The sequence below is a fragment of the Anolis carolinensis genome, chromosome 1, assembly GCF_035594765.1.
Source record: "Anolis carolinensis isolate JA03-04 chromosome 1, rAnoCar3.1.pri, whole genome shotgun sequence".
Taxonomy (NCBI): domain Eukaryota; kingdom Metazoa; phylum Chordata; class Lepidosauria; order Squamata; family Dactyloidae; genus Anolis; species Anolis carolinensis.
In genome coordinates, this window is record NC_085841.1 from 192,176,177 (window position 1) to 192,201,299 (window position 25,123).

At 40.5% G+C, this 25,123-nt stretch overlaps 2 protein-coding genes across 8 annotated transcripts in view; both read right to left on the reverse strand.

The window, feature by feature from the left end:
- Positions 1 to 19,394, reverse strand: part of sestd1 (SEC14 and spectrin domain containing 1) — a 180,414-nt gene extending 161,020 nt beyond the window's left edge. The window contains exon 1 of the mRNA XM_062963039.1: positions 19,306 to 19,394. The gene's annotated coding sequence lies outside the window, so the exon portion shown is untranslated. The remainder of the gene's footprint in view (positions 1 to 19,305) is intronic.
- A 1,443-nt stretch (positions 19,395 to 20,837) lies between these two features.
- znf385b (zinc finger protein 385B) overlaps positions 20,838 to 25,123 on the reverse strand; it is a 304,135-nt gene continuing 299,849 nt past the window's right edge. For all 7 annotated transcript variants that reach the window (XM_062963052.1, XM_062963059.1, XM_062963075.1 and 4 more), the window contains one exon: positions 20,838 to 22,247. In XM_062963052.1, the coding sequence (XP_062819122.1) occupies positions 22,026 to 22,247 (222 nt within the window). In that variant the 3' untranslated portion in view covers positions 20,838 to 22,025. The remainder of the gene's footprint in view (positions 22,248 to 25,123) is intronic.

Below are 25,123 nucleotides of genomic sequence, written 5' to 3' on the forward strand. Positions count from 1 at the left end.
GACACAACTTTCCCATTACAAGAAATACCATATTCATCTGTACTTTCAGGCTGCTACCTGGAAAGCTTGGATGCAAAGCACACACTTTTCACAAGAATTGTTTCAAAGGAAATTTTTGTTGGAATTCAACCGTACACTGCCCAAGTCTGCGGTCCTCAATGAGGAGTAGTTAGTTAGCTTAGAATAGGCTGAGGGAAATCTCTTTTCCATTGACTCCTGAATGACCATTGGAATATATCTATTTCTTCTCTCCTCTCTGATTCTGCTCTCATTCTGATTGGTTACTGTATATACTTGAGTATAAGCCTAGTTTTTCAGCCCTTTTTTAGGGCTGAAAAAGCTCCCCTCGGCTTATACTCGAGTGAGGATCCTGGCTGGCTTATGTTCGGGTTGGCTTATACTCAAGTATATAGGTAATCAGACTTAGAAAGTCTTATCTTATTAAAGTCTTATTATTATCATGGGTTGGTAAAGGTTTTCCCCTGACATTAAATCCACTCATGACCAACTCTGGGGGTTGGTGCTCATCTCCATTTCTAAGCTGAAGAGCCGGCGTTGTCCATAGACACCTCCAAGGTCATGTGGCCAGCATGACTGCATGGAGTGCCGTTACCTTCCTGCCTATTTGTCTACTCACATTTGCATGTGAGTAGAATGTTTACATAAAATTGTAATTATTATCATAAATTACAATTTTATGTAAACATTCAAAAACATTAACCTATTGATGCCTTAAATAATGTAATTTTATTAGTATCTTTATTTATGTTTTTTTTGGAATTTGCCAGTAGCTGCTGCATTTCCCACCCTCGTCTTTCCCAGAGCTTTCCGGTACTAATGTTTAATGGCTAGATAAATTCCATTGTTTTCCATTGATCAGACTGCATTAATAAACTTGGAATCACCTTCAAAAGGCTTCACAGATGGGAACATCTATGCCTGATATATACTTATTGATTAGTGGAACATCCTGATTGTCTTCCTATTGATTCCTATTGATTGGTGGAACGTCCTGATTATCTTCTCAAGAGAGGATGTTCAGGGATTCTCTCCAGAAAATAACCAAACAGTGATTATAACTGTGTAGAGGCAACTAGAACTAGGAAAATTATTGTGGAGGACAGAATTTGCATGCAGGCAGAAGGCTGATTATTCCTCATATAAATGAACCCTGAAGTGGCTTTCATGCTCTTCATTTGTAGCTTTTCCTTCTCCATGCTTTGCTCAGCTTCTCTGAGCTGCCTTTTTTGGTGCCTTGGACAGATGCATCAATATACAAACACAAATGACCTTTAGGAACTTGTCTAAAAACAAACACACAGAAACAGCAACAAATAAACATCTAACTCCACAACCTTTAAAGAACAGGATGTCTAATCACCTTCCTTCCTTCCTTCCTTCCTTCCTTCCTTCCTTCCTTCCTTCCTTCCTTCCTTCCTTCCTTCCTTCCTTCCTTCCTTCCTTCCTTCCTTCCTTCCTTCCTTTCTGGCACCTTGAAGATGTCCAGTCCATTCTTCTACTTCCAAAATGTTATCCCTCTGAAAGGTTACTGAAGGGATCCAGAACATCATTAAGAATCTCACCACATCCAACCTAAGCTTACAATGTGCAGTTTGGTGTCAAACAGGAAAATACATAATCATGGATTCCCTTTTTTTTTTTTGCTGGCATGACATTTATAAATGCTTTTGATTTAGTTCAAACACATTTCATCTTGCTGGCCTGATAAAAACGTTAAGTTTTGCAGTAGAAGAACCCATACTTCTGAGATACTGCCAACCTTTCTTGATTAATGTTGTAATAGATATATGTATTGCGATTTGTAAATAGAGGGGAATGGGTTTCTTTTGTGTCAGGAGTGAATTGAGAAACTGCAAGTCGCTTCTGGTGTGAGAGAATTGGCCGTCTGTAAGGACGTTGCCCAGGAGAGGCCCGGATGTTCTGAAGTTTTACCATCCTTGTGGGAGGCTTCTCTCATGTCCCTGCATGGCAAACTGGAGCTGACAGAGGGAGCTCATCCGCACTCTCCCCAGATTCAAACCAGCAACCTTCAGGTCAGCAACCCAGCCAACAAGGTTAGCAATCCTGCTGGTACAAGGGTTTAACCATGGGTGACAACATGCCATTTGGGCACTGCCATATTTAAACCACAAGGCCAATCCCTGGTCTTTAAATTTGGGCGGGTTAGGGAAGGAGCCCCCGGTGGAACAGTGTGTTGAAGTGCTGAGCTGCTGAACTTGCAGACCGAAAGGTTGTAGGTTCGAATCCATGGAGTGGAGTGAGTGCCCGCTGTTAGCTCCAGCTTCTGCCAACCTAGCAGTTCGAAAACATGCCAATGTGAGTAGATCAATAGGTACTGCTCCAGCGGGAGGGTAACGACACTCCATGCAGTTATGCCGGCCACATGATCTTGGAGGTGTCTACGGACAACACCGGCTCTTCGGCTTAGAAATGGAGATGAGCACTATTACTGACTTTTTCAATGGAATGAAAGGGAAAGCTGCATTTTCTCCCTTATGCATCTAAATAATGTGTCTGGCTTTGAGTACTGTAACTTCCCAAGGGGAAGGTAGAAAGATTTGCTGCTCTAGTTCAGGGAGAAAAAAATTCTTGAGCAATCCATGATGTCTGCTTTCTTAAAGAGTTTGTGACAGTGATGCTGTGAGTCGGAGCTTGCTTCAGCTTGTCTCTGTAATCCCTCGATAGTGCTGGCCTGACCAGAGCCTGGGGCATACTGGCTCACATCCCTATTGGTGCATCAGTGGTGCCAAGAATCTCAGGCTACGTCTAGACAGGTCCAACAGGGCACCTTAACAGCATGGGTGCATATTATCATTAGAAGGTGCTTTAACTGAGGAAAGTATTTGCTCAAGTAACATGAAACGCACTGCAGACTAATTCAACCAGAGAAGTCAGCCATAGCAGAGCACCTGATAAACTAACCTGGGCACAGCATATGATTTGAGAACACAGAAATGCTGGACCACTCTCATGACTATCATGTCAGACTACACAGAGAAGCCATTGAAATCCACAAGCAATTTCAGCAGAAAGGAGAAAACCATGAAAATCAACAAAATCTGACTACCAGTATTTTAAAAAACTCTAAAATTAGGACAGTAAATAAAGAACAACATTCAGAAAACAGGGGAATTCCAGACAGGAAACAATCAGTGCCAGCTAACATCTCCCAACAAAGGATTCCTCCAGGCAGGAAGCAGACAGTCCTTGAAGCTATTCAATGCTAATCAAGCTGGCCAATTGCAACATTCATACTTGCCTCAAACAGACAAGAGTTCTATGTATTGTCAAAGTCTTTAATGGCCAGAATCAGTGGGTTGCTGTGGGTTTTCCGTGCTGTATGGCCATGTTCCAGAAGCATTATCTCCTGATAGACCCATGTCTATGGCAGGCATCCTCCAAGGTTGCGAGGTCTGCCATAGATGTGGGCAAAACATCAGGAGAGAATGCTTCTGGAATATGGCCATACAGCCCAGAAAACCGACAGCAACCCAGACAAGAGCTCTTTCTCCCACCCTGGACATCCCACAGAAATCTAAACCCCACTTGCCTAGTTTTCAATAGACCTCACAACCTCTGAGGATGCCTGCCATAGATGTGGGTGAAACGTCAGGAGGGAATGCTTCTAGAACATGGCCATATATCCTGGAAAATTCACAACAACCCAAAGCATATACTTTGCATATATCTCAAAGTATATACTTTGAGAGGGCATTACATGGTCACATACAGGCTAAGGAAAGGGGAATATGTGAGTGTGTGGGCATGCTTCCTTGATTGATGATGTGCATGCATTGAGAATGGTGAGTAAAATATGGGTTGGGTTGTGTGCCAGTATACATACTCACATGTGAATTAAAAATAGTGAATGGCAATCAGACATGTTTATGGCCTCTCTGTTGGAAACAAAGCAGCACCCTGTGTTGGAAATACAACACTTAGCACTGAAGAGTGAACAATGCCTCACTAGTGGGCTGTAGTCATAGGATAAGATAGTTTGAGTAATCCGAAGTGTCCTCCCTCTATGTCTACCCGTCCTGATCCTTTTGTGATGTAAACCAAGACTCTTGGGGATGTTTCTCCACCTCTTCTTCTTCTATGAGTCCTCTTGTTGACGTTTCCATACAATGCAAGACTTTGCACTTGTAACAACCAGGATGTTGAATGTATGTATCACATCTTATTGTCCTGCAGTTTTTACAAGCAGGCCTGACTACATATTATTAACCCACTACTGAGCAACCTGGGGAGCCCCTGATGGTGCAGCGGGTTAAACCACTGAGCTGTTGAATTTCCTGACTGAAAGGTCGACGGTTCAAATCTGAGGAATGGGGTGAGTCCCCGCTGTTAGTCCCAGCTTCTGTCAACCTAGCAGTTCAAAAACATGCAAAAGTGAGTACTGCTCCGGTGGGATAGCAATGGCGCTCCATATAGTCATGCCAGCCACATGACCTTGGAGGTGTCTACAGACAACACCAGCTCTTTGGCTTAGAAATGGAGATGAGCACCAACCCACAGAGTCAGACTCTACTAGATTTAACGTCAGGAGAAAATCTTTACCAACTGAGTAACCTATCTGGTAGATCAACCCATGTAAAGTTTTTAATAGGTGACAATTTCCCCCATGTGACTTTGGCTGTTACCAAGTTTCTCTCTGAGGTAGCCAGGATAAGAAAACTTCTAGTATTAGACTCAGGTTGAAACTTGCCTTGTATATATTTGCAGTATTTTTCCCTTGTTCATATGCATCTAGCATTGCATTCGTCCTGCTTTTAAGTGGTCTTATGAATCTGTTATGCACTTTTTACAGTAAAGCAAACTGGGTCTTTGGACTGTAATAAAGTTTGATTTATATCAGTATCCTGAGTTACTAGCCTAACTTAGAACGGAATTCCTACAGCAAAGCTTAGTTTCTTTCTGCAAACCTGTATGCGACCATGTAATGTCCTGTCAAGATCTCTAACCACTACCATGCAGTCTAACACCCTATAGCTCAGTGGTTCTCAACCTGTAGGTCCACTGGTGTTTTTGCCTACAACTCCCAGAAATCCAAGCCAGTTTACCAGTTGTTAGGATTGTAGGAATTGAAAGCCAAAACATCTGGGGACTCACAGGTTGTAGAACCACGGCTACAGCTCTTGGATTTCCATGTAGGTTACAATGGATTCTGCAGTAAGTAGTGACCGTGGCTCATTCCCATGATATTTAGATATAGAGTGTGTGGGCAAAGTGCCACCTGTGGGCATCATCCTCCCACACGGGACCATTCATGCAGCCCCTAGGAATAACATTTCCTAAAATACTACACAATGGCACTTGGGAATGTGGATGATACTTCTACATATTTGGAGCTCCCATAGACTCTTCAGAAGTCAAAATGAAATTTTGTGATTTTTTTCCAAAATATGTTAATTTCAAAATATCCCAAAATGACATCTAAGGGGCACAGAAAGGCTCAAAACATGTCCCATAGAAGTATTTTTTTTGGAGGCGGGAGGAAGTGGACATAATTTTTATAGGAGCAGGTCTGGCCTTCAAAAGTCTGCTGTTGAGCTAATGTATCTTCCTAGTCTTCCACAGTTGCCCATTGTTCCTAGCAGAGAGAATTCCACGTGCCTCATCAAACATAAGAGCCCCTGGTGGCGCAGTGTGTTAAAGCACTGAGCTGTTGAATTTGTGGACCAAAAGGTTGCAGGTTCGAATCCGGGGAGCGGAGTGAGCGCCCGCTGTTAGCTCCAGCTTCTGCCAACCTAGCAGTTCGAAAACATGCAAATGTGAGTAGATCAATAGGTACCACTCCGGCGGGAAGGTAAGGGGGCTCCATGCAGTCATGCCAGCCACATGACGTTGGAGGTGCCTACGGACAATGCCGGCTCTTCGGCTTAGAAATGGAGATGAGCACCAACCCCCAGAGTTGGACATGACTGGACTTAACATCAGGTGATGTAAAGATCTTTACATCAAACATAGACCTCAGGGTTCCATAGAATGGAGGCGTGACAGTTAAAATAGTATCAAACTGCTATACCTCTGTAGTGTAGAAACACTGTCAGTCTTTCCAGCTCTTTGCCCCAAATACACTCCAACCATTATCTTGAACGTAAACCATTTATGACATCTTTTACTATCCTTATATGCTCAACTGTAACCACTAGGTGGCATCAATAACCATACCATCATAGGCGATCCCTCTGCCTGAGTATGATTGTCTCCCAAGTGTAGAGTTTTGGTGGTAGGTCCGTAAGTCACTGTAGACTAGACACCTATTCTGGATCTACATGTTTTTTCCGTAGTGCAGACATTGATTTCCGGATGGAAGGCGATCCCAAATTCACTTGCAAAATACATTGGCTTATGATTCTAGACATGAAAGTATTCTCACTTTAGCTAAACATAGATTTTTTTTATTGTGTCAGGAGCGACTTGAGAAACTTCAAGTCACTTTTGGTGTGAGAGAATTGGCTGTCTGCAAGGATGTTGCCCAGGGGACGCCCGGATGTTTTGATGTTTTTTTTTAGCATCCTTGTGGGAGACTTCTCTCATGTCCCCATATGGAGCTGGAGCTGATAGAGGGAGCTTGTCCGCGCTCTCCCCGGGTTGGATTTGAACTGACAACCTTCAGGTCAGCAACCCAACTTTCAAGTCGGCAGTCGTGCAGGCACAAGGGTTTAGCCCACTGCACCACCGGGGGCTCCTATCACACTTCATAGATAACGTGTGACTACGAAGTCCAGTGCGACTGGTCATTTCCAGTCCTCAAATTTGGTTTGAAATCCCCATTTACTTGATATATGGGTTTTCTGACATGTTGAGAATTTAAACCCTTTTGATTTTCAGGCTCATTTATCATTGCTCCCGAAGCACAAACCAGCCAGTCAATCTTTTAGAGTTAAAACCAATTTCTGCTTAAAGGCTGTATCTCAACAAATAGCAAAGAGCTCATGCAATTAAGCATTTCATTTACCTGGCACAGAAAAAAATCACTACCTTTACTGAAAACATTAGAACAGATGTAAAATCCAGCTTTCCCCATTTTGCCATATCGACGGCGACCAAATGAAGGCACGTTGTCAAATATGGATTGAATGGGCAATGGATATAGCAGTCCATCACAGTGTAACAAGCCAACTGGAAAATATAATTAGATTTCCTTCTCCTCATTAACAAAAACAATTTCCTTTTGACCATTTATTTTCACCTGAGGAAAGGAAACTGATATTGGCCACAACTGTCTCCTCAGCACCATTCTTTGCTATTTGTCTATTTATAAACATGCTACATGATTTTCGTTAGGTTTTTAGTTAATGATATCCGAGTAGATTTCCAAGTGTCACCGGATAATGGAACCAATTATAAAACAAGTTGCGACAGTGGAATTATCCTTTCGCTTCCATTTACTTTCTTTTCCCCGAAATGCAAACGTGATAAAGTTTATGTGCAAAAACACAGGCTAATTAACTTTTTGAAAAGAAAAACATTTTCTGAAATCATTTCCCCGCCTGAGAAAATCATCTGTTTATAATAGCCTCTCGTAGGTTGATGGTTTTCACTCCATCAGTTGTGAAACTCTCAAAACACATCTGCTCACTTTTGACACTTAAGTAGCAAAGAATTTGTTTAAAGATAACTCTAATATAGCTTCGTCTTCTATTCTCTATTCCAACTCACGGAAATACTGTTGAAAGCATTTTTTACTAGTTGTAAGACTTCCCTGAAGGAGCCCCCGGTGGCGCAGCGGGTAATACTGCTGAGCTGCTGAACTTGCTGTGGTTCGAATTCTAATTCTGCCAACCTAGCAGTTCAAAAATATGCAAATGTGAGTAGATCAATAGGTATCGCTCTGGTGGGAAGGTAATGGCTCTCCATGCAGTCATGCTGGCCACATGACCTTGGAGGTGTCTACGGACAATGCTGGCTCTTTGGCTTAAAAATGGAGATGAGCACCAACACCCAGAGTCGGACACGACTAGACTTAATGTCAGGGGAAAACCTTTACCTTTACTTAAGTCTTCCCTGTTATGGAAACTGTCCATCTTTTTATGATATTTGTTGTTGATATGGCTGAATCTCTATGCCTAACTCTGCACAAAGGTTAAACTAAAAGACAATGTATTTGCAACTCTGGTTTATATAGGTCAGGGCTGTCAAGCTCATTTTCATCAAGGGCCACATCAGCTTTATGGTTGCCACTAAATCTGTGGATGGAGGATCTGTGGATACAGAGGGCCAACTATCATTTCTTTACATAGTGCTTGGTGCGCTTTAGTTTTTACCCAATGTGGGTCTCCAGATGTCATTGAATGAGAACACCTATATGTTCATCCACCATGTGAACTAGGGATAATGAGAATTGCAACCCAATAGCACTTGGTGTCTCTGAGGTTGAGGAAAGGTTTAAGGACATTTTAAAGGTGGACATCGTATCTACAAGCCTTGTATCCAATCCAAACCCCACTATCCTAAGCAGAACAGATGTTACTGTATCACAACTCCCATCAGTTCTAGTCATGATGTTTAATGATGAGCAACACAGGAGTTGTAGTCCAGCATCTGGAGGACTACATAAAATGACATGGAGGGCCACATTTGATCCACAGGCCTCGAGTTTGACATGTGTGCTCTGGGTGAATAGTCCCTAAATCAACATCTCTCTATGTAAGACATGGTTGTGCTGACTGGGATGATGGGAGATGTGATGGGGAAAGCATCGCAGAGAGGTAGCTGTGCGTGGAGTGCGGTGGGAAGCCACATAGTGATGCTTCCCCATGTGTGATGGGGAAGCATAGCTGAGGGTGAGGCATGGCGTGGTGTTCTGGGATTACCCCATTCACCCCACTGCCCCTCTCTTTTCTCCCAGATACCAGGCAAAGCAGGACCCTTTGCTTGGCCTTTATGATGAGACCCATACTTTGTTTTTCAGGAGTAGTATTGTGATGGACTTCCCAGTGTCCAGTGCAGAATCCCTCACAAAAAGCAGGCTGAAGAGCTGAAGGAAGAAAATAAAACAGGTCTATTCCATTTTGTATCTGGATTGGGTCATGTTCACTTCCTATAAACATCACTGTCCTTTGAGGTCATTGTTCCCAGTTCTTTCCTTCAGTCTGCTCTCTTTCCCGTTCCTATAGACCAGTGGTTCTCAACTTGGGGTCCCTAGATGGTTTTGGCCTTCAACTCCCAGAGATCCTAACAGCTGGTAAACTGGCTGGGATTTCTGGGAGTTGTAGACCAAAAACTTCTGGGGATCCCAGGCTGAGAACCAATGCTATAGACTAAACAATATTTGGCTGGGACTGGAAAAGTCACATTCATTCATTTGCTTTTCACTTTTTATCAGACCAGTCAAACAAGTGCTTGTTGATCGATGAAGAAGAGATAAAAGGGGGCCCAAATCCAATAGTGTGTCATTTATATGTCGCTAGTTTTATAAGAAATGCAATGGCTGCCAATTTGCTTCCAAGCTCAATTCAAACTCTTGATTGTAGCCTATGAAGTTGTCTAAGGACTTCATCACACAGGGGGCTGCAAGCATTGTAGGATGCTTTCGCCCCAGTTGATCCACAGAGCTCCATGCTTCTCATCACACAGTGCACACTGATCTCCGGTGGGGCTCTGTCAATCAATTGGGGTGCAAGCGTCCTATGAACACCCAAAACATGAAAGGCTTCCTGTGTTCCATAAGGAAAAACAGGGCTAGTGTGGTGGGAAGCCACATGGCAACGCTTCCCCGTGTGTTATGGGAAAGCATAGCTGAGGGTGAGGCATGGTGTGGTGCTCCGGGATTGCCCCATTGCCCTGCCGATTCACCACGGAGGCTGGCAAATCACCCTGTGCAACTTAATCAATGTGGTGAGGTCGAAAAACTTATTAAAGAGTTCCCAACATATAAGGCAGAACCATACAAATATATAAAACAACAAGAAAATACAAGGACAAAAGATTTAAAAAGGAAATAGGATACATACCAGAAAGATAGAAGTGACTCTAATCTTTTCTTCAAAGATAATTGATTAATCTACATTAATGTATAAGAACCTTCAATGCTTCTCTCATACATCAATACATTTACCTCCTTATGCTTATTAATCAACAATATATATATATGTGTGTGTGTGTCTGTGTGTGTATGTATATACAGTAGAGTTTCACTTATCCAACACTCGCTTATCCAACGTTCTGGATTATCCAATGCATTTTTGTAGTCAATGTTTTCAATATATCGTGATATTTTGGTGCTAAATTCATAAATACAGTAATTACTACATAGCATTACTGTGTATTGAACTACTTTTTCTGCCAAATTTGTTGTCTAACATGATGTTTTGGTGCTTCATTTGTAAAATCATAACCTAATTTGATGTTTAATAGGCTTTTTCTTAATGCCTCCTTATTATCCAACATATTCGCTTATCCAACATTCTGCCGGCCCGTTTATGTTGGATAAGTGAGACTCTAATGTATATATGTTCCCTATAGAAAGTCAGTAATACATTTATTAAGGATATTAAAAATCTTTATTAATAATCTTCAACTATTTTCTTTTCCAGGTTAAACAAAACTCTGTCACTTTGCCTCTCAACTACACGTATTTCCCTCAGGCTTGTCAAATTATCCGCTTCAATTCCCCATTAAACATCAATCTATCAAGCAATCTATCATAACATCAGCAGTGTCTTCAAAATATCCACAGAGAAAACACATTCTTCCATTTCTTTTTGATTATCAATCACTAGCTCCTTTCAAATACAGTAATTATTTTATAAATCGCCCTTAATCATTTTAAAAAGTAATTTTTAATTGATGGCCACTTCCTTCACACTACTAAATAACCACCAAACAAAGAGCCCCTATTAACACCTTACACCAGAAAACCCAATGTTTACCTTTCAAATAAGAAAAAACAATCCTTACTTGTTTGCCCTTTCCTACTTAAATTTCAAATTTGTTGGGTTTTTTTTTTTTTTTGCCAGACTTTGGCTGTTTGCAGCTCAGTGTGGCTATCAGAATAGCACTATGCAGTAAAGGTAAAGGTAAAGGTTTTCCTTGACATTAAGTCTAGTCGTGTCCAACTCTGGGGGTTGGTGCTCATCTCCATTTCTAAGCTGAAGAGCCAGCATTGTCCAAAGACACCCCCAAGGTCATGTGGCCGGCATGACTGCATGGAGCACCATTAAATTCCTGCAGAAGCAGTACCTATTGATCCATTCACATTTGCATGTTTTTGAACTGTTATGTTGGCAGGGGCTAACAGTGGGAGCTCATTCCGCTCCCTGGATTCGAACTGCTGATCTGTTGGATAGCAAGTTCAGCAGCTCAATGGTTTAATCTGCTGCGCCACCAGGGTCTCCAGAAAAGGCTTTACACCTTGCAAAAGCAGAAGTCTTGTGGTTCCATAGCACTGAGCCATGACAGTTAAAGTAGTGTGAAAATGCATGAATTCGACATACATTATTCATGGTATTGCATCAATTCTTAAAAAAACAAAACCTTGATACAGGCAAATTCTAATGCAGGGATATAATCAAGCTGTAAGCTTTACCTTCCAATGTTTATTTCTGTGCACGCGGAGCAAAGCTTGCTTATGCTCATGTCTAACCTTGGCCCGACTTCCAAGTTTCCTTGAAAAGTTATCTGTAAAATTATGTTATATTGCTCAGTCTAGAATGGTGCTAGCCTGGTGAATTCCATAACGGAGGCTATTTTGCTGGGTGTAAATAGCTCTTTATAACCTGGCAGGAGCTTTAAATTCTTTTCCTCTGACTAATGAGATAGCTCTTTGGACACCAAGTGCTTAACCTCTGTACTTTAAAATAAACCGCAAGTTAATAATTGCTTTTCTCCCACAGGGAAGCTACTTATTATTACTATTATTTAAAAGATATAACAGAATTAGACCCAAAAGTGCCTCAAAGAAGCTCGAATAGAAAGTCAGGGTAGTGTGGGTGTGTACAACACAGAGAGAGAGAGAATATGCTAATAATGCCAGGAGATTGTAGTTGAGATTATGTGCAAATGAAAGATAATCAGAGTCCCAAAATAACTTCTTCCATACTCCTGGATAAATGGAATAGAAAAGTTAGTGGGCGAGGGGCATTTCAGCATGAAAAACACTTGAAATATGCAGACAAGCTCAAGGAAATGATGAGAGTAATTGTGCACAATCTGCATCAGAAATGTGGAGCAGCAAACCTTCGATCATTTTTATCTCTTCACTTTGTTGTGATAACAGAATGAATATATATATATATATATATACACACACACACACACACACACACACACACTTTTATCACAACAAAGTGAAGATACGTGTGTGTATGTATGTGTGTATATATATCTCCAAGTAACTACTTTGACAAGGCAGTCTAATCTTTTCCTTGCATGAAAGTAGCACCTTCTTCACCCTCCCCCCCAATGCTTCATGTTTTTCCCTTGAGAAAGGTATTACTTTCCATTCCAGCTGTGCTTTTCTTGACCTCTCTTACAGTTCCTCAAAAAAATAAATCTACACTCACTTTGAAGAACTCTTGGCAATTTAGAAAATGTTTGAAGAACTCCTGGTAATTTAGAAAATGTTTGGCTGGAGATAAGCTACCATTAGAGGTTGCAATAAAAGATACCATCTTTGTTGATAAGTGTCTGAAGAAGCCCCTCAGATCAAATTCTGATATTTGCTAGAGTACAAAGTTTCACTGAGATAGTACCTATGTGTGGTTCCAACACTTTGTGATAAGGTAGCACAGGACTGGGAAAACTTTCATCTGCCAAATGGTTTCTTGGACATCCTAGAAATCCCAGACAACATGACTAACCATAAAGGGCTGTGGGAGTTATAGTTTATCTCATTTTGCTCTTGGCCGAAGGCGGGGAGGGGGAAAATGTGGTGAAACTACAGGTCAGTTATAGTTTTTAATAGCAGAACGGCCCAAAAATTCCCATTGCTGCAGTTTGGAACTACAGTAGAGTCTCACTTATCCAACATAAACGGGCCGGCAGAACGTTGGATAAGTGAATATGTTGGATAATAAGGAGGGATTAATGAAAAGCCTATTAAACATCAAATTAGGTTATGATTTTACAAAATAAGCACCAAAACATCATGTTATACAACAAATTTGACAGAAAAAGTCGTTCAATACGCAGTTATTCTATATAGTAATTACTGTATTTACGAATTTAGCATCAAAATATCACAATGTATTGAAAACATTGACTACAAAAATGCGTTGGATAATCCAGAACGTTGGATAAGCGAGTGTTGGATAAGTGAGACTCTACTGTATACAGTATTATATGTCAATGTAGACCAGTGGTTCTCAACCTGGCGTTCCCAGATGTTTTTGGCCTACAACTCCCAGAAATCCCAGCCAGTTTACCAGTTGTTAGGATTTCTGGGAGTTGAAGGCCAAAAACATCTGGGGACCCCAAGTTGAGAAACACTGGTGTAGACCCATATAATGAATTTGAACTGCATTGAACTGTGTTATATGGGTCTACATTGACTATATATGTAATGTAGATCCAGCCCAAGACACGCTAAAGCCATAAAATGTATCAATATTTAAATCTTCCTGACACTATCAAAAATCATTCTGGAAGAGAGGAAAACAAAAATAACATTCCAACATCTATTTGCATATATATCAGTGCATAGAGGATGTAAATTATATTGCAGCATTTAAGTCTTATTTTTGTCACATCAGAACAATACTGTCTGCTTTAGACTCTCGTTTCCCTCTTTCCCTTATTTTTAATGCAATGCATAAAACTGTGAATTTATCTTTTGAAGAAGATTTGCATTTATAAACCCCTCTAAACACAAGATCCTGAATGGAGGTACTAAGCTGTACTGTAAATTCAGCATTGCCTCCCTATAAGTGCAGTTGGTGATCTCCGTTGTGGCAGTAAAGTAACACCCCATTCTCCTTTTGCACCCACAACTTTGTTCACTGCAACCACCTGGCTGATGCTCCTCGACAACAGCTCCCATAAATCATATACTGAAATGACTTGAGTGTCTAATAATCAAGATTTTCCGCAGATCAGATAATACACTGTTGCATCCTTAATAGAAACATTGGTCATACTCTCAGTTTGACCAGAGTCCTGTAGTCTAATATCCTTACTGCTCCTAAAGAATCTGATACAAATTGAATATCCCATATTCAGAATTCCAAAATCCGAAATACTCCAAATTCCCAACTTGTCCACATGGGTGGCATTGTTTTCTGATGGTTCAAAGTACACAAACGTTTCATGCACAATTATGTATAAATTTACCTTCAGGCTACGTGTATATGAAACATAAATGAATTTCATGTTTAGACTTGGGTTCCAAGATATCTCATTATGAATTTATATGCAAATACAGCTATTATTTATTTATTTTATTTACCCTATTTACAGTGTTCTCTCACTACTTCGCAGTTCACTCTTCACTGATTCGCTGTTTCGCGGTTTTTCAATACATTCTAAAAGACTGTTATAAATCATAAAAAATACAATTTACAGCCTAAGGAAGGGGGAAAGGAGAAGCCAAAGGGAGAGAAAAGGAGCCCAAGTGGAGAAGGAGGCAATGTATCAACACACAATTGGTTGATAAAGACTTAAAATAGTGTATAACTACTAAAATGATGCATAAATATGAAAATAAATACAGTGTCCCTACTTCACGGATTACATAGCATTGAGCTATGACAATTAAATTACAAATCCTTCAAATAGAAGCTCCAGGTACTCCTGAAGCAGCTTCTCATATTGCTTTGGCTCAGCACCAAAATTACTCTATTACGTGGATCTAATGCGTACCCCAGGGTTCCCTGGTGGCGCAGCGGATTAAACCACTGAGCTGCTGAACATGCTGTCTGAAAGGCTGGCAGTTTGAATCCAGGAAGCGGGGTGAGGTCCCACTGTTAGCCCCAGCTTCTGACAACCTAGCAGTTAAAAAAATGCAAATGTGAGTAGATCAATAGGTACCGCTCCGGTGGGAAGGTAACAGTGCTCCATGCAGTCATGCCGACCACATGACCTTGGAGGTGTTTTGGACAACACCGGCTCTTCTGCTTAGAAATGGAGATGAGCACCAACCCTCAGAGTTGGACACGGCTAGTCTTAATGTCAGGGGAAAACCTTTACTAACGCCCACCCTAATTTTGGCAAGGTAATTTAACCAAAAAGGTGAGCATTAGATTCTAGTCAATACAATATTTTGGTCTATTTTAATAGTAATTCTCAAGCAATCCCATATTACATTTATCCGACATCTACCAATCCCATGGGTGCTGTTTAAATGAGAGTCTACTGTACATTATATCATAAGAAAGAAAGCCTACAACCATGTTATCCTTCACCTTCATGAAGCTATATAGTATAGAATAACATTATTGCCAATTGCTGTCTCTTCTAAGGTTTATGTGAAACATGCCTAAGTAAAAGGAGATCAAGAAGCATGACTCAAGAGTAAGAAGAAAAGCCCAATTTAAAAAATAGCTATTATTTTTTAAAATATTCAGATATCCAGTAGGAAAAAAAAATCTAATCTTGATGTCGGCTTTTTAAAAAACGTTGCACTGAAGATCACATTTCATCCCATACTGCTAAACCACAAAAACACACCGTCCTAAGTATCATTAATCAGTTATGTCCAGTTTGCATGAAATCATTTACAGGGAGTAATTGTTGACGTTGATGTATGATTCCAGCACCGGAGCCGGCAGCACAGAACCTCGGTTTGGCAGAAAGATTCAATGCCTTGAAGAAAGTGAGGAGGGGGCTTTGGTGTTCCCCTCCGCTCTGGCTGGCTATGAGCCCGGTGCGGGGAAAGGACAATGACATCCTATTTGCCACCTGAAGGAGATTTACAGAGCGGTGACTGTCACAGGTGAAAAGAGTTGGCTAATGAAGTCTGAACTGGTGCCACAAAGGCAGGGTGTTCCTTTCTGCTAGTCTTCTTTCTCCCGGTGATTAATTCATTAGCAACCATGTTTCACCTGTGAAAGTCATGCAAAATTTGCACACGGATTTCTGTGTGCCTTCCCTTAACAGGAGGGTTATTATATCTTTGATGGAGAAGCAATAGACAACACAAACAGAGGTGGCATGTACTTTCTCCCGATGAAGATATCTTCCGAAATCCTTATAGAAATTGTGAGGCAGGGACTGGTAACAGGAAATGTGTTGTCGAAGGCTTTCATGGCCAGAATCACAGGGTTGTTGTATATTTTCTGGGCTGTATGGCCATGTTCCAGAAGTATTCTCTCCTGACGTTTCACCCACATCTATGGCAGGCATCCTCAGAGGTTGTGAGGTATAATATAATATACAACAACCCGGTAACAGGAAACTGTGTCAAGCACATCCCAGGATACCCTGTTTTCCCGAAAACAAGACATCCCCGAACAATAAGACCTAGTAGAAGTTTTGCTGAATTGCTAAATATAAGGCCTCCCCAGAAAGTAAGACCTAGCAAAGTTTTTGTTTGGAAGCATGCCCAACAAACAGAACACCAGAACATGCAGTTTTGGTAAATGTACGTACCATAGATTGTTGTACATGGAAATAATGATAGTAACAAGAAATTCTTGATAGGATTCACAGTTTGTCTGGTTATGCTGGTTTGTGATGACAACTACTGTACAGTGTATAATAAATGTTCATTTTTTTGTTCAACAATAAATGTGAATTCTTCTTCGTGGAAAAATAAGACATCCCCTGAAAATAAGACCTAGCACATTTTTGTGAGCAAAAATTAATATAAGACACTGTCTTATTTTCGGGGAAACACGGTATCTCAAAGCCCTTCCACTTTCAGGTGGCTGTTCTTCTTAGCGTTATGTGGCCCACTCTGCTATTTTGATATCAGCCATGCATTTCTTTCCCTTGTGCATCTGATAGGATCAGCTCTAGCCATGAGAGCTTATGCCACAATGATTTGATTATTTAATAATAATATAATAACTCCCTGAAGGTACTTGGTGCGGTTCACATGGGAACAAGCCCGATCAACGTGGATTAAAACACAGATCAGTAAAATTAAAACATTATAGCCACATAAAACAAAATAAAGCAACATCAGCAGCAATTTAGAACCTGAACAGTAATAATTACTGGAAATTCAGAGGGTAGGAATTTGTGCATAGAACTCTGGGTAAGGCTTGTTGGATGGTGTAAGGACAATCATAAATAGGGTGGAAATCATATTTACTTATTATTATTTATTTACATCATTTCTATCCCACTTTTCTCACCTGGAGAGACTCAAAGCAGCTTACAGATCTGGCAAAGATTCAATGCCGATAAAAACAAAAATACAACATAAACATAAAACAGTTAAACCATTTACATTAAGCATTCATTTGATGGTCTTCTTTGTTTTGCTTCCACTGACTAGCATGGCTATCTCTCTGGAAATCACTTCAAAACCTACTAAGACCCACTAAGAAAATCCAACCAATGCTACGTTCAGCAAAGGACAAGAGGGATCCTCTCACTTCTGCAGGAGTCTACCGGATGCCATGCAGCTGTGGACAAGTCTACATAGGGACCACCAAACGCAGCGCCCAAACATGAGTCAAAAAACATGAAAGGCACTGCAGACTGATTCAACCAGAGTAGTCAGCCATAGCAGAGCACTTGATGAACCAACCTGGACACAGCATATCATTTGAGAACACAGAAATGCTGGACCACTCTAACAACCACCACGTCAGACTACACAGAGAAGCCAGTGAAATCCATAAACATGTGGACAATTTCAACAGAAGGGAGGAAACCATGAAAATGAACAAAATCCAGCTAACAGTATTTTAAAAAACTCTAAAATCAGGAAAGTAAATGAAGTGCAACACTCTGGAAACAGAGGAAATCCAGACAGGAAACAATCAGGGCCAGTTAACAGCTCCCATAAAGGATTTCCCCAGGCAGGAATCAGCCAGGCCTTGAAGCTGCAAGGCCATTAAATGTCAATCAGGGTGATTAATTGGAACATTCACACTTGCCTCCAGCAGACAAGAGTTGTTTCTCCGCCCTGGACCTTCCAGAGACATATAAACCCCACTGACCTCACAACCTCTGAGGATGCCTGCCACAGATGTGAGAAAAACGTCAGGAGGGAATGCTTGTGGAACATGGCCATACAGCCTGGAAAGCTCACAGCAAACCAGTCTCAATCTACACTGTTCAATGAATGGAGTTTGACACCATTTTCACTGCCACCATTGGCTCAATTATATGGGATCATGTGAACTGTAGGTTTACAAGATCTTTATCCTTCAAGGCCAAAGAGTACTGGTGCTTCACTAAATTAGACTGACAAATGAGTGTCAGAACCTTTGTCAAGGACAGCTCAGTTCCTCTGAAATGAGGCTCTGTTTTGTAACCAGGGAGCTAGGCAAGCAATACTTATTTACAGAAAAGTGGAGGGAAGCTAGTCAAAAACAGACATCCCTAGACATACGGAAATGAGATATCTAAGGTGACTAACTACCTTCGCTCAATGCTATGGAATTATGTGGTTAAAGTTTTACCATTTTAGTTTTCAGCCTTTTCTGCCTCACCAGACTCTCAGGATCCCATAGCATGGCTGTTGAAGTGGTGTCAAACTGCATTATTCTAGTGTAGATGTTTACTGACTAATTCACAGCACCTTTGTAGCTCTACAGGAAGGAAAAAAAAAAAAACAACGAGAAAGGAGGAAGAAGGGAGGTGATATGGTCAGTGTGACTCCTCCCTGATATTTTGAGGGTTCCTTTCCCTTCACAAAATCAAAATTCCCTCAATGGAAACTTGTACCCATATGTTAAAAATATCTGGTGGAAATAGTAGTAGTACAGGTAACAATAAGACACAACACATTCACCATAGCAGCTATCAGTTGAAAATGGAACAATGTGTTGTCAAAGGCTTTCATGGCTGGAATCACTGGGTTACTGTGCGTTTTCTGGGCGGTATGGCCATGTTCCAGAAGCATTCTCTCCTGATGGTTCACCCACATCTATGGCAGGCCTCCTCAGAGGTTGTGAGGTCTGTTGGAAACTAAGCAAGGGAGGTTTATATATCTGTGGAAGCAGAGCCGGCCCTAGGTATTTTTCAAGTGTAGGAGAACAGAATTTTGGCGCCCCCCCCAAACCAAATCACTGAAAAATAAAAGTGTTGGATAAGTGAAAATGTTTGATAATAAGGAGGGATTAAGGAAAAGCCTATTAAACATCAAATTACATTAAGATTTTACAAATTAAGCACTAAAACATCATGTTTTACAACAAATCAACAGAAAAAGCAGTTCAATACCTTGCAGAGGCAGGCCGCAGGAGACAGGAGTTGCCTCGATGGCGCCCCCAACAAGATGGCGCCTAGTTGGCCTGGTGGTTGAACCGCCTCTGTCTGGAAGGAAATTGGAACAGTTCAGCTCAATACTCAATGACTTTCTCTTTATTTCTGTCTGTCTTCCTCTTTCCTTCAATGAGCTCAAAGCAGTGTACATGGCTTTCCTTTTCCTTTCCCCCACTTCATTCTCATGATAACAGATGTAGAAACTATGACTAACTTGAGTTTTATCTATATATATCAAAGGGTAATGAAATTTCGGCCTAGGACAAAACAACAAAACTACACATCCCAGAAACACTAAACTTGGCAGCACAACCCCTCATCCATGCCTCTACGTTCATACAACAAAAAGAAAAGAAAAAGAAAGTCCTAATTAGAGGGAGAGGAATAATTGTTTTTATCCAATTGCTGCCAGTTCAAAGGCTAAGCTCCACCCACTTGGTCTCCTAGCAACCCACTCAGCCCAGGGGACAGGCAGAGTTAGGCCTCACTTAGGCTTCTTCCCCACTGCCTATAAAATACAGATTATCAGATTTGAACTGGATTATATGGCAGTGTAGACTCAAGGCCCTTCCACACAGCTATATAACCCATTTATAATCTTATATTATCTTCTTTGAACTGAATTATCTTGACTCCACACTGCCATATAATCCACTTCAGTATGCAGTCAGACACAACTGGACTTAATGTCAGGAGAAAACCTTTACCCTTTACCTTTACCACCAATTCCTCAATACTTTATTTCCCATACCACCATACTTCGCCACAGCAACGCATGGCCGGGCACAGCTAGTAGTTCATATGGGGATTTGAATCTGGCCCTCCCAAGTCCTAGCTTACCATGTCAACCACTACACCATAGGTTTAAGTAAAATCACAGAGAAGTGGTCCATTAACACTTCATACTCAGTGTATATTCAGTCACTAGAAGCTAGGGATTATCAAACAGGGAACAGATAAAATTGACATACCTTGCTTGCGATCTTCCTAGAAACATCTGGGTGGCAAATTCTGGAAATGGATGTACCAGCTTTCCTTCATCTGAAGCCTTCTGGATATGTGGGCTTCAAATCCCATTATGCCCAGCCAGCAAGGCAAATCAAGTAAATAAACACACCTGGCAGATATCAGGTGGATTTGATGAATCTGTGTAGTTGTTTTCAAACACCTAATCAGGTGCATATTATAAGGTTTTCCTTTATTGCTTTGTCTGATTTCAGTGTTAAACATGTTAACCACTGCACCATAGCCAAAGAGGAAGCAAAGTTTTCTACAGTGACTTATGAAGTACATTCTCAAATTTCAGTCTTTCATTATCAGTGACATTGTAATCACACAACCGTATAGCTGTTTGTTAGTTGCCAGCGTGCTCTACCATAATGGTGCTGCTCACAAACATTTTATAAAATCTATGCAATCATGTTTTAGCAATACAAAGGTCTCATCAGGGGGTCTCACATCAATTCCTGTCGCCATTAATAAGCAATATGCCATTTTCAATTTCATTTTATTAAAAATTTGCATTTAAAAATACACATATATTTTATTCTTTACAGATTGCAGGTAAAGATGTTTTTGGAGAGTACCCTCATTGATCCAAACAGAACACAATAGAACTTCAATATCCAGATTTGGAATTGGGAAAACCTGGAGATATAGAAAGCCGGAACAATAACATTTCAATCCGACAGAAGAGACAATGGATTTTATAAATACTTCATCTCCTATACATTATTGCATCGGGGAGCCACAACTGTATGTAGCATCATTATATAGGAAAGAAATTTTAAAATGGCAAAAATATATATATATATATATATTTAGGAATAAATACACTGCCCTGTTGTCTTAAGAAACAATGAACATGAGCTGTGGTAAACATATACATGTTAGAGCATTTCTCTTTAGCAACAAGCTGTCCAACAATACTGGGAATCAGGAGAGGAGAAACAATGAAAAAATAAGTTAAACAACAGTTTTAAATGAGTCATAATTTTCACTATTGAATATATGGCTTTCTTATTCTGAATCCTTCTAAAGAAAATGTTAAATTAACAGAGACACATTAATTTTTTAAAAAGAAAAAAAGCTTCAATCAAGGCTGCTTTGTTTCCAAACATTTACACAGCAACTAAAATGGTTTAAAAGTAAATGGGAGAGAAATCTCGAGCACTACACAAGATACACTAGTATGGAGGCCTAAAACAAGACACGGTCCCTAGCAAGGAGCACTCTGGAAATAAGAAGCTGCCGTCTGTTTTTGAGATGTTCTCAGGAATCTAAACCTTGTTTTGCCTAGCTTTGTTGCACACCAGAATCAGTCCAGATGGTTCCTGGAGGCCTAGGTACATCCACACAAAGGAGGAAGATCCTGGTTTTCAAGTCAGACAGGAAAGTATTCCACATTCGTTGTTTACAATGCAGGACATGTCTCATTTAAAAAATCAAGAAAGAAACCTATGAATCCTTTATATATTTTGTGCACAAATGATTTTCCATAGTCCATTCCATTGATCTGAGTTGCTATTGTTGTTTTAGAAAAAAGCCCAAAAGGCAACATTCCATCAATGAAGACTTCCACAACCTGCCTTACTTAGGCTGTAACTAGGCATGACAGAAAGCTTTTCTTTTGTTTCTCTTCCAAATGGCCATAGTCTACATGTTGTTGAGAACAAACATCAGTAGGGTGCGAACAGGATGGACGCTGGGGTGGCTCGGAGAGGGCCATGCCCTGCCCGTAGGAGAGCCGTGGGGATCGCAGGGGCCTGGAACAAAGCTGCCGAAGGGCGGCCTGGAAGAGTCAAGGTCGAGGATACCGCAGCAGCCGCGGCCGCAAGAGGAGATGAAAGGAAAGCGGGCGCCAAAGGCTTAATCATATCTTTTTGGAATGCAAGTTTAGCCTGTGGGAAGGAAACAAACATTACATGATTACTTGCCCTGTAAGGTGACTTTAAAATATTTTTTGACAAATGCTTTTAATCATTCCCCCTCCACCTTTTCACTTTCTACACAGGAGGCTACCAATAGCTACTTGGTACTAAATACAGTCTCATAAATCAGAGAGCAATTAATTGCATCAAGTTAACCTTCTCCAGATGGTATGCTTACACTTTGTATGGATGAGGGCAAAGTACAAGGTGTTGGTTTTGACCTTTAAAGTCTTACATGGTTTGGATCCAGGTTACTTAAAGGATCACCTTCTCCCGTACAATCCGTCCCAAAAACTTGGTCCTCTGGAGGGTGGTTACTCCAATCAGCTAGAACTGGTGACCGTCACCCAGAGAACTTTTTCATCGACTGCCCAAGACTGTGGAACAACCTGCTGGAAGAGCTCTGGCAGCTAAATGAGCTCTCGGAATTTAAAAAGCATCTAAAGACGTATATCGTCTGGCAAGTTACAGAATAATTAAAACACATACACATACAGCAGAGTCTCGCTTATCCAATGTTCTGTATTATCCAACGCAGTCTGCCTTTTAGTAGTCAATGTTTCTGTAGTCAATGTTTTTAGGTATGAATTTTAAACTTGGGTCCTTTGTTTAATCTCTGTTTTGTTGGACTTCATCCAGTCCATCACTGATGACAGGCACCAGTCAAATTTACGCAGATGACACCCAACTCTATTACTCCAGATGATTATTGGAAAAAAAATCTGCCTCCTCCTGACTGCTTTCTTACTAAGGGATAACACACTGTAGGGCCACTTCATACCTATATATTATATCTCTAGATTCCATCTGAACTTGCCGTAGAGCTTATTTTATATGCGCTTTTAATTATGATCTGTATTTTATCATTTTATCGTGTTATGTTTTTATGCATATTTGTTTCTATTTTTATGATTGTATACAGCATCGAGTATTTGTCTTTTGTATGTGTAAACTGCCCTGAGTCCCCTCGGGTTAGAAATAAAACAATATTACTATTATTTTCATATGTATTTTATAGAAATATGTTTTAATATGTAACTTTTATACAAATACAGTAGAGTTTAATACAGTAGAGTCTCTCTTATCGAACATAAATGTGGCCAGCAGAACGTTGGATAAGCAAAAATGTTGGATAGTAAGGAGGGATTAAGGAAAAGCCTATTAAACATCAAATTACATTAGGATTTTACAAATTAAGCATCAAAACATCATGTTTCACAATGAATCAACAGAAAACGATATGACTCATGGTAACGATATGTAGTAATTACTATATTTACGAATTTAGTACCAAAACATTGCTATGTATTGAAAACGTTGACTACAAAAACATTGACTACTAAAAGGCAGACTGCGCTGGATAATACAAAACAATGGATAAGCGAAGGTTGGATAAGCGAGACTCTGCTGTATGTGTATGTGTTTTAATCATTCTGTAACCTGCCTTGAGCCACAAGGAGAGGTGGGTAAGAAATAAAATTATTATCATTATTATCATCATCATTATTATAACTGGCCTACTAAAATGCTACTAGTTAGAATTAAAATTATTTTTCTCCAAAGGGCCAGAATAGCATGCATTATGAGTTTTATTTCTTAATGGGGCCTTTGTTTTCACCTCTACCTCCTAAATATAAGCCTGCAGCTTGTTTCCTGCAGTTCATCTGCACACCAACACAGGAATGCTCCTGGAAGGCGGTCCCCGACCGGGACTGCCTTCCACCTGGAAACCGATGTCCTCACTGTGGGAGAATATGCGGGTCAAGAATTGGTCTCTTCAGCCACCTAAGAACCCACCCCCAAGATGGAAGACAATCGTCCTCGAGCTACGAGGGATCACCTAAGTAAGTAAGTAAGTAAGCTCCTGCAAGTACTTGCCATAGCTAAAATTGCAATACGGAAGGTAATTTAATGAGAAAGGAATGCTTGCTGAACCCACAGTATCTTTTGCATTTTTGAAAGGCAGTCAGTTTCTTCCCATGATGACACAGAAACAAGAGTGATAGCTAAAAGTCCTCCTGTGTCCTAAGAATAAAGTTGGAAATTGGTCCTGAGAGTTCCCCAAACTTGCTGTTTGCTTACAGATACAAATGAGGTACTTAACTGAGGCCTGTGCTCTAACACACACCTGCTGTGACTTTAGCTTCCCCACTGTGAAGTTAATAAGTTAATAAAGCCTGGAGCTTTTTAATTTTATTCTGTATAATTATGCAGGGATATTCATTTTCTATTTGTTTCTGCAGGTCAGTTGCAAGATATGACACTTTTAAAACACATCTTCAAAATATACAAAACCCAGTATATTCTTGACTTGCAGTGATATGGTCACAATCCAGCCCCATTAAAAATAATTGCTGCTGACTTCAACAGGGAGCCTGTTTTTGTAGAATGCAAGCAGACTACTTCTCAGTACCCACATTAGCACAGCCAGACCCATAAAACCTTCCAACGCAACATGCTGTACTTGGGAAGAAGGTCAATGAGGAAAAAAGAGACAGGGAAGGAATTTCATGCTGAAGATGAGGATCAAAACAAGCAACCTTGCAATGCTCGTAACCTTTCTGGGTTGCTGTTGCAAATTGGATAAATGTCACTAGAATGGGAAAGAGGAAAGCTTTTAAAATGATTCAAAACCACTGGGAGTGGCATTAGCTCTATGTTATGATGAAACGGTGGGAAATATGCAATCTCCCACATACTTCTAGAATATACATCCTGGGAGACATCGCCTGCACAGCCAGTGAAGAGGAATATTAGGAGATGTAGCCCAACAACATCAGGAATGGCAAGTGATTCTCACTCTTAATCTAAAGGGTCACTTTAAGCACTAGATGCTATTATTTGCA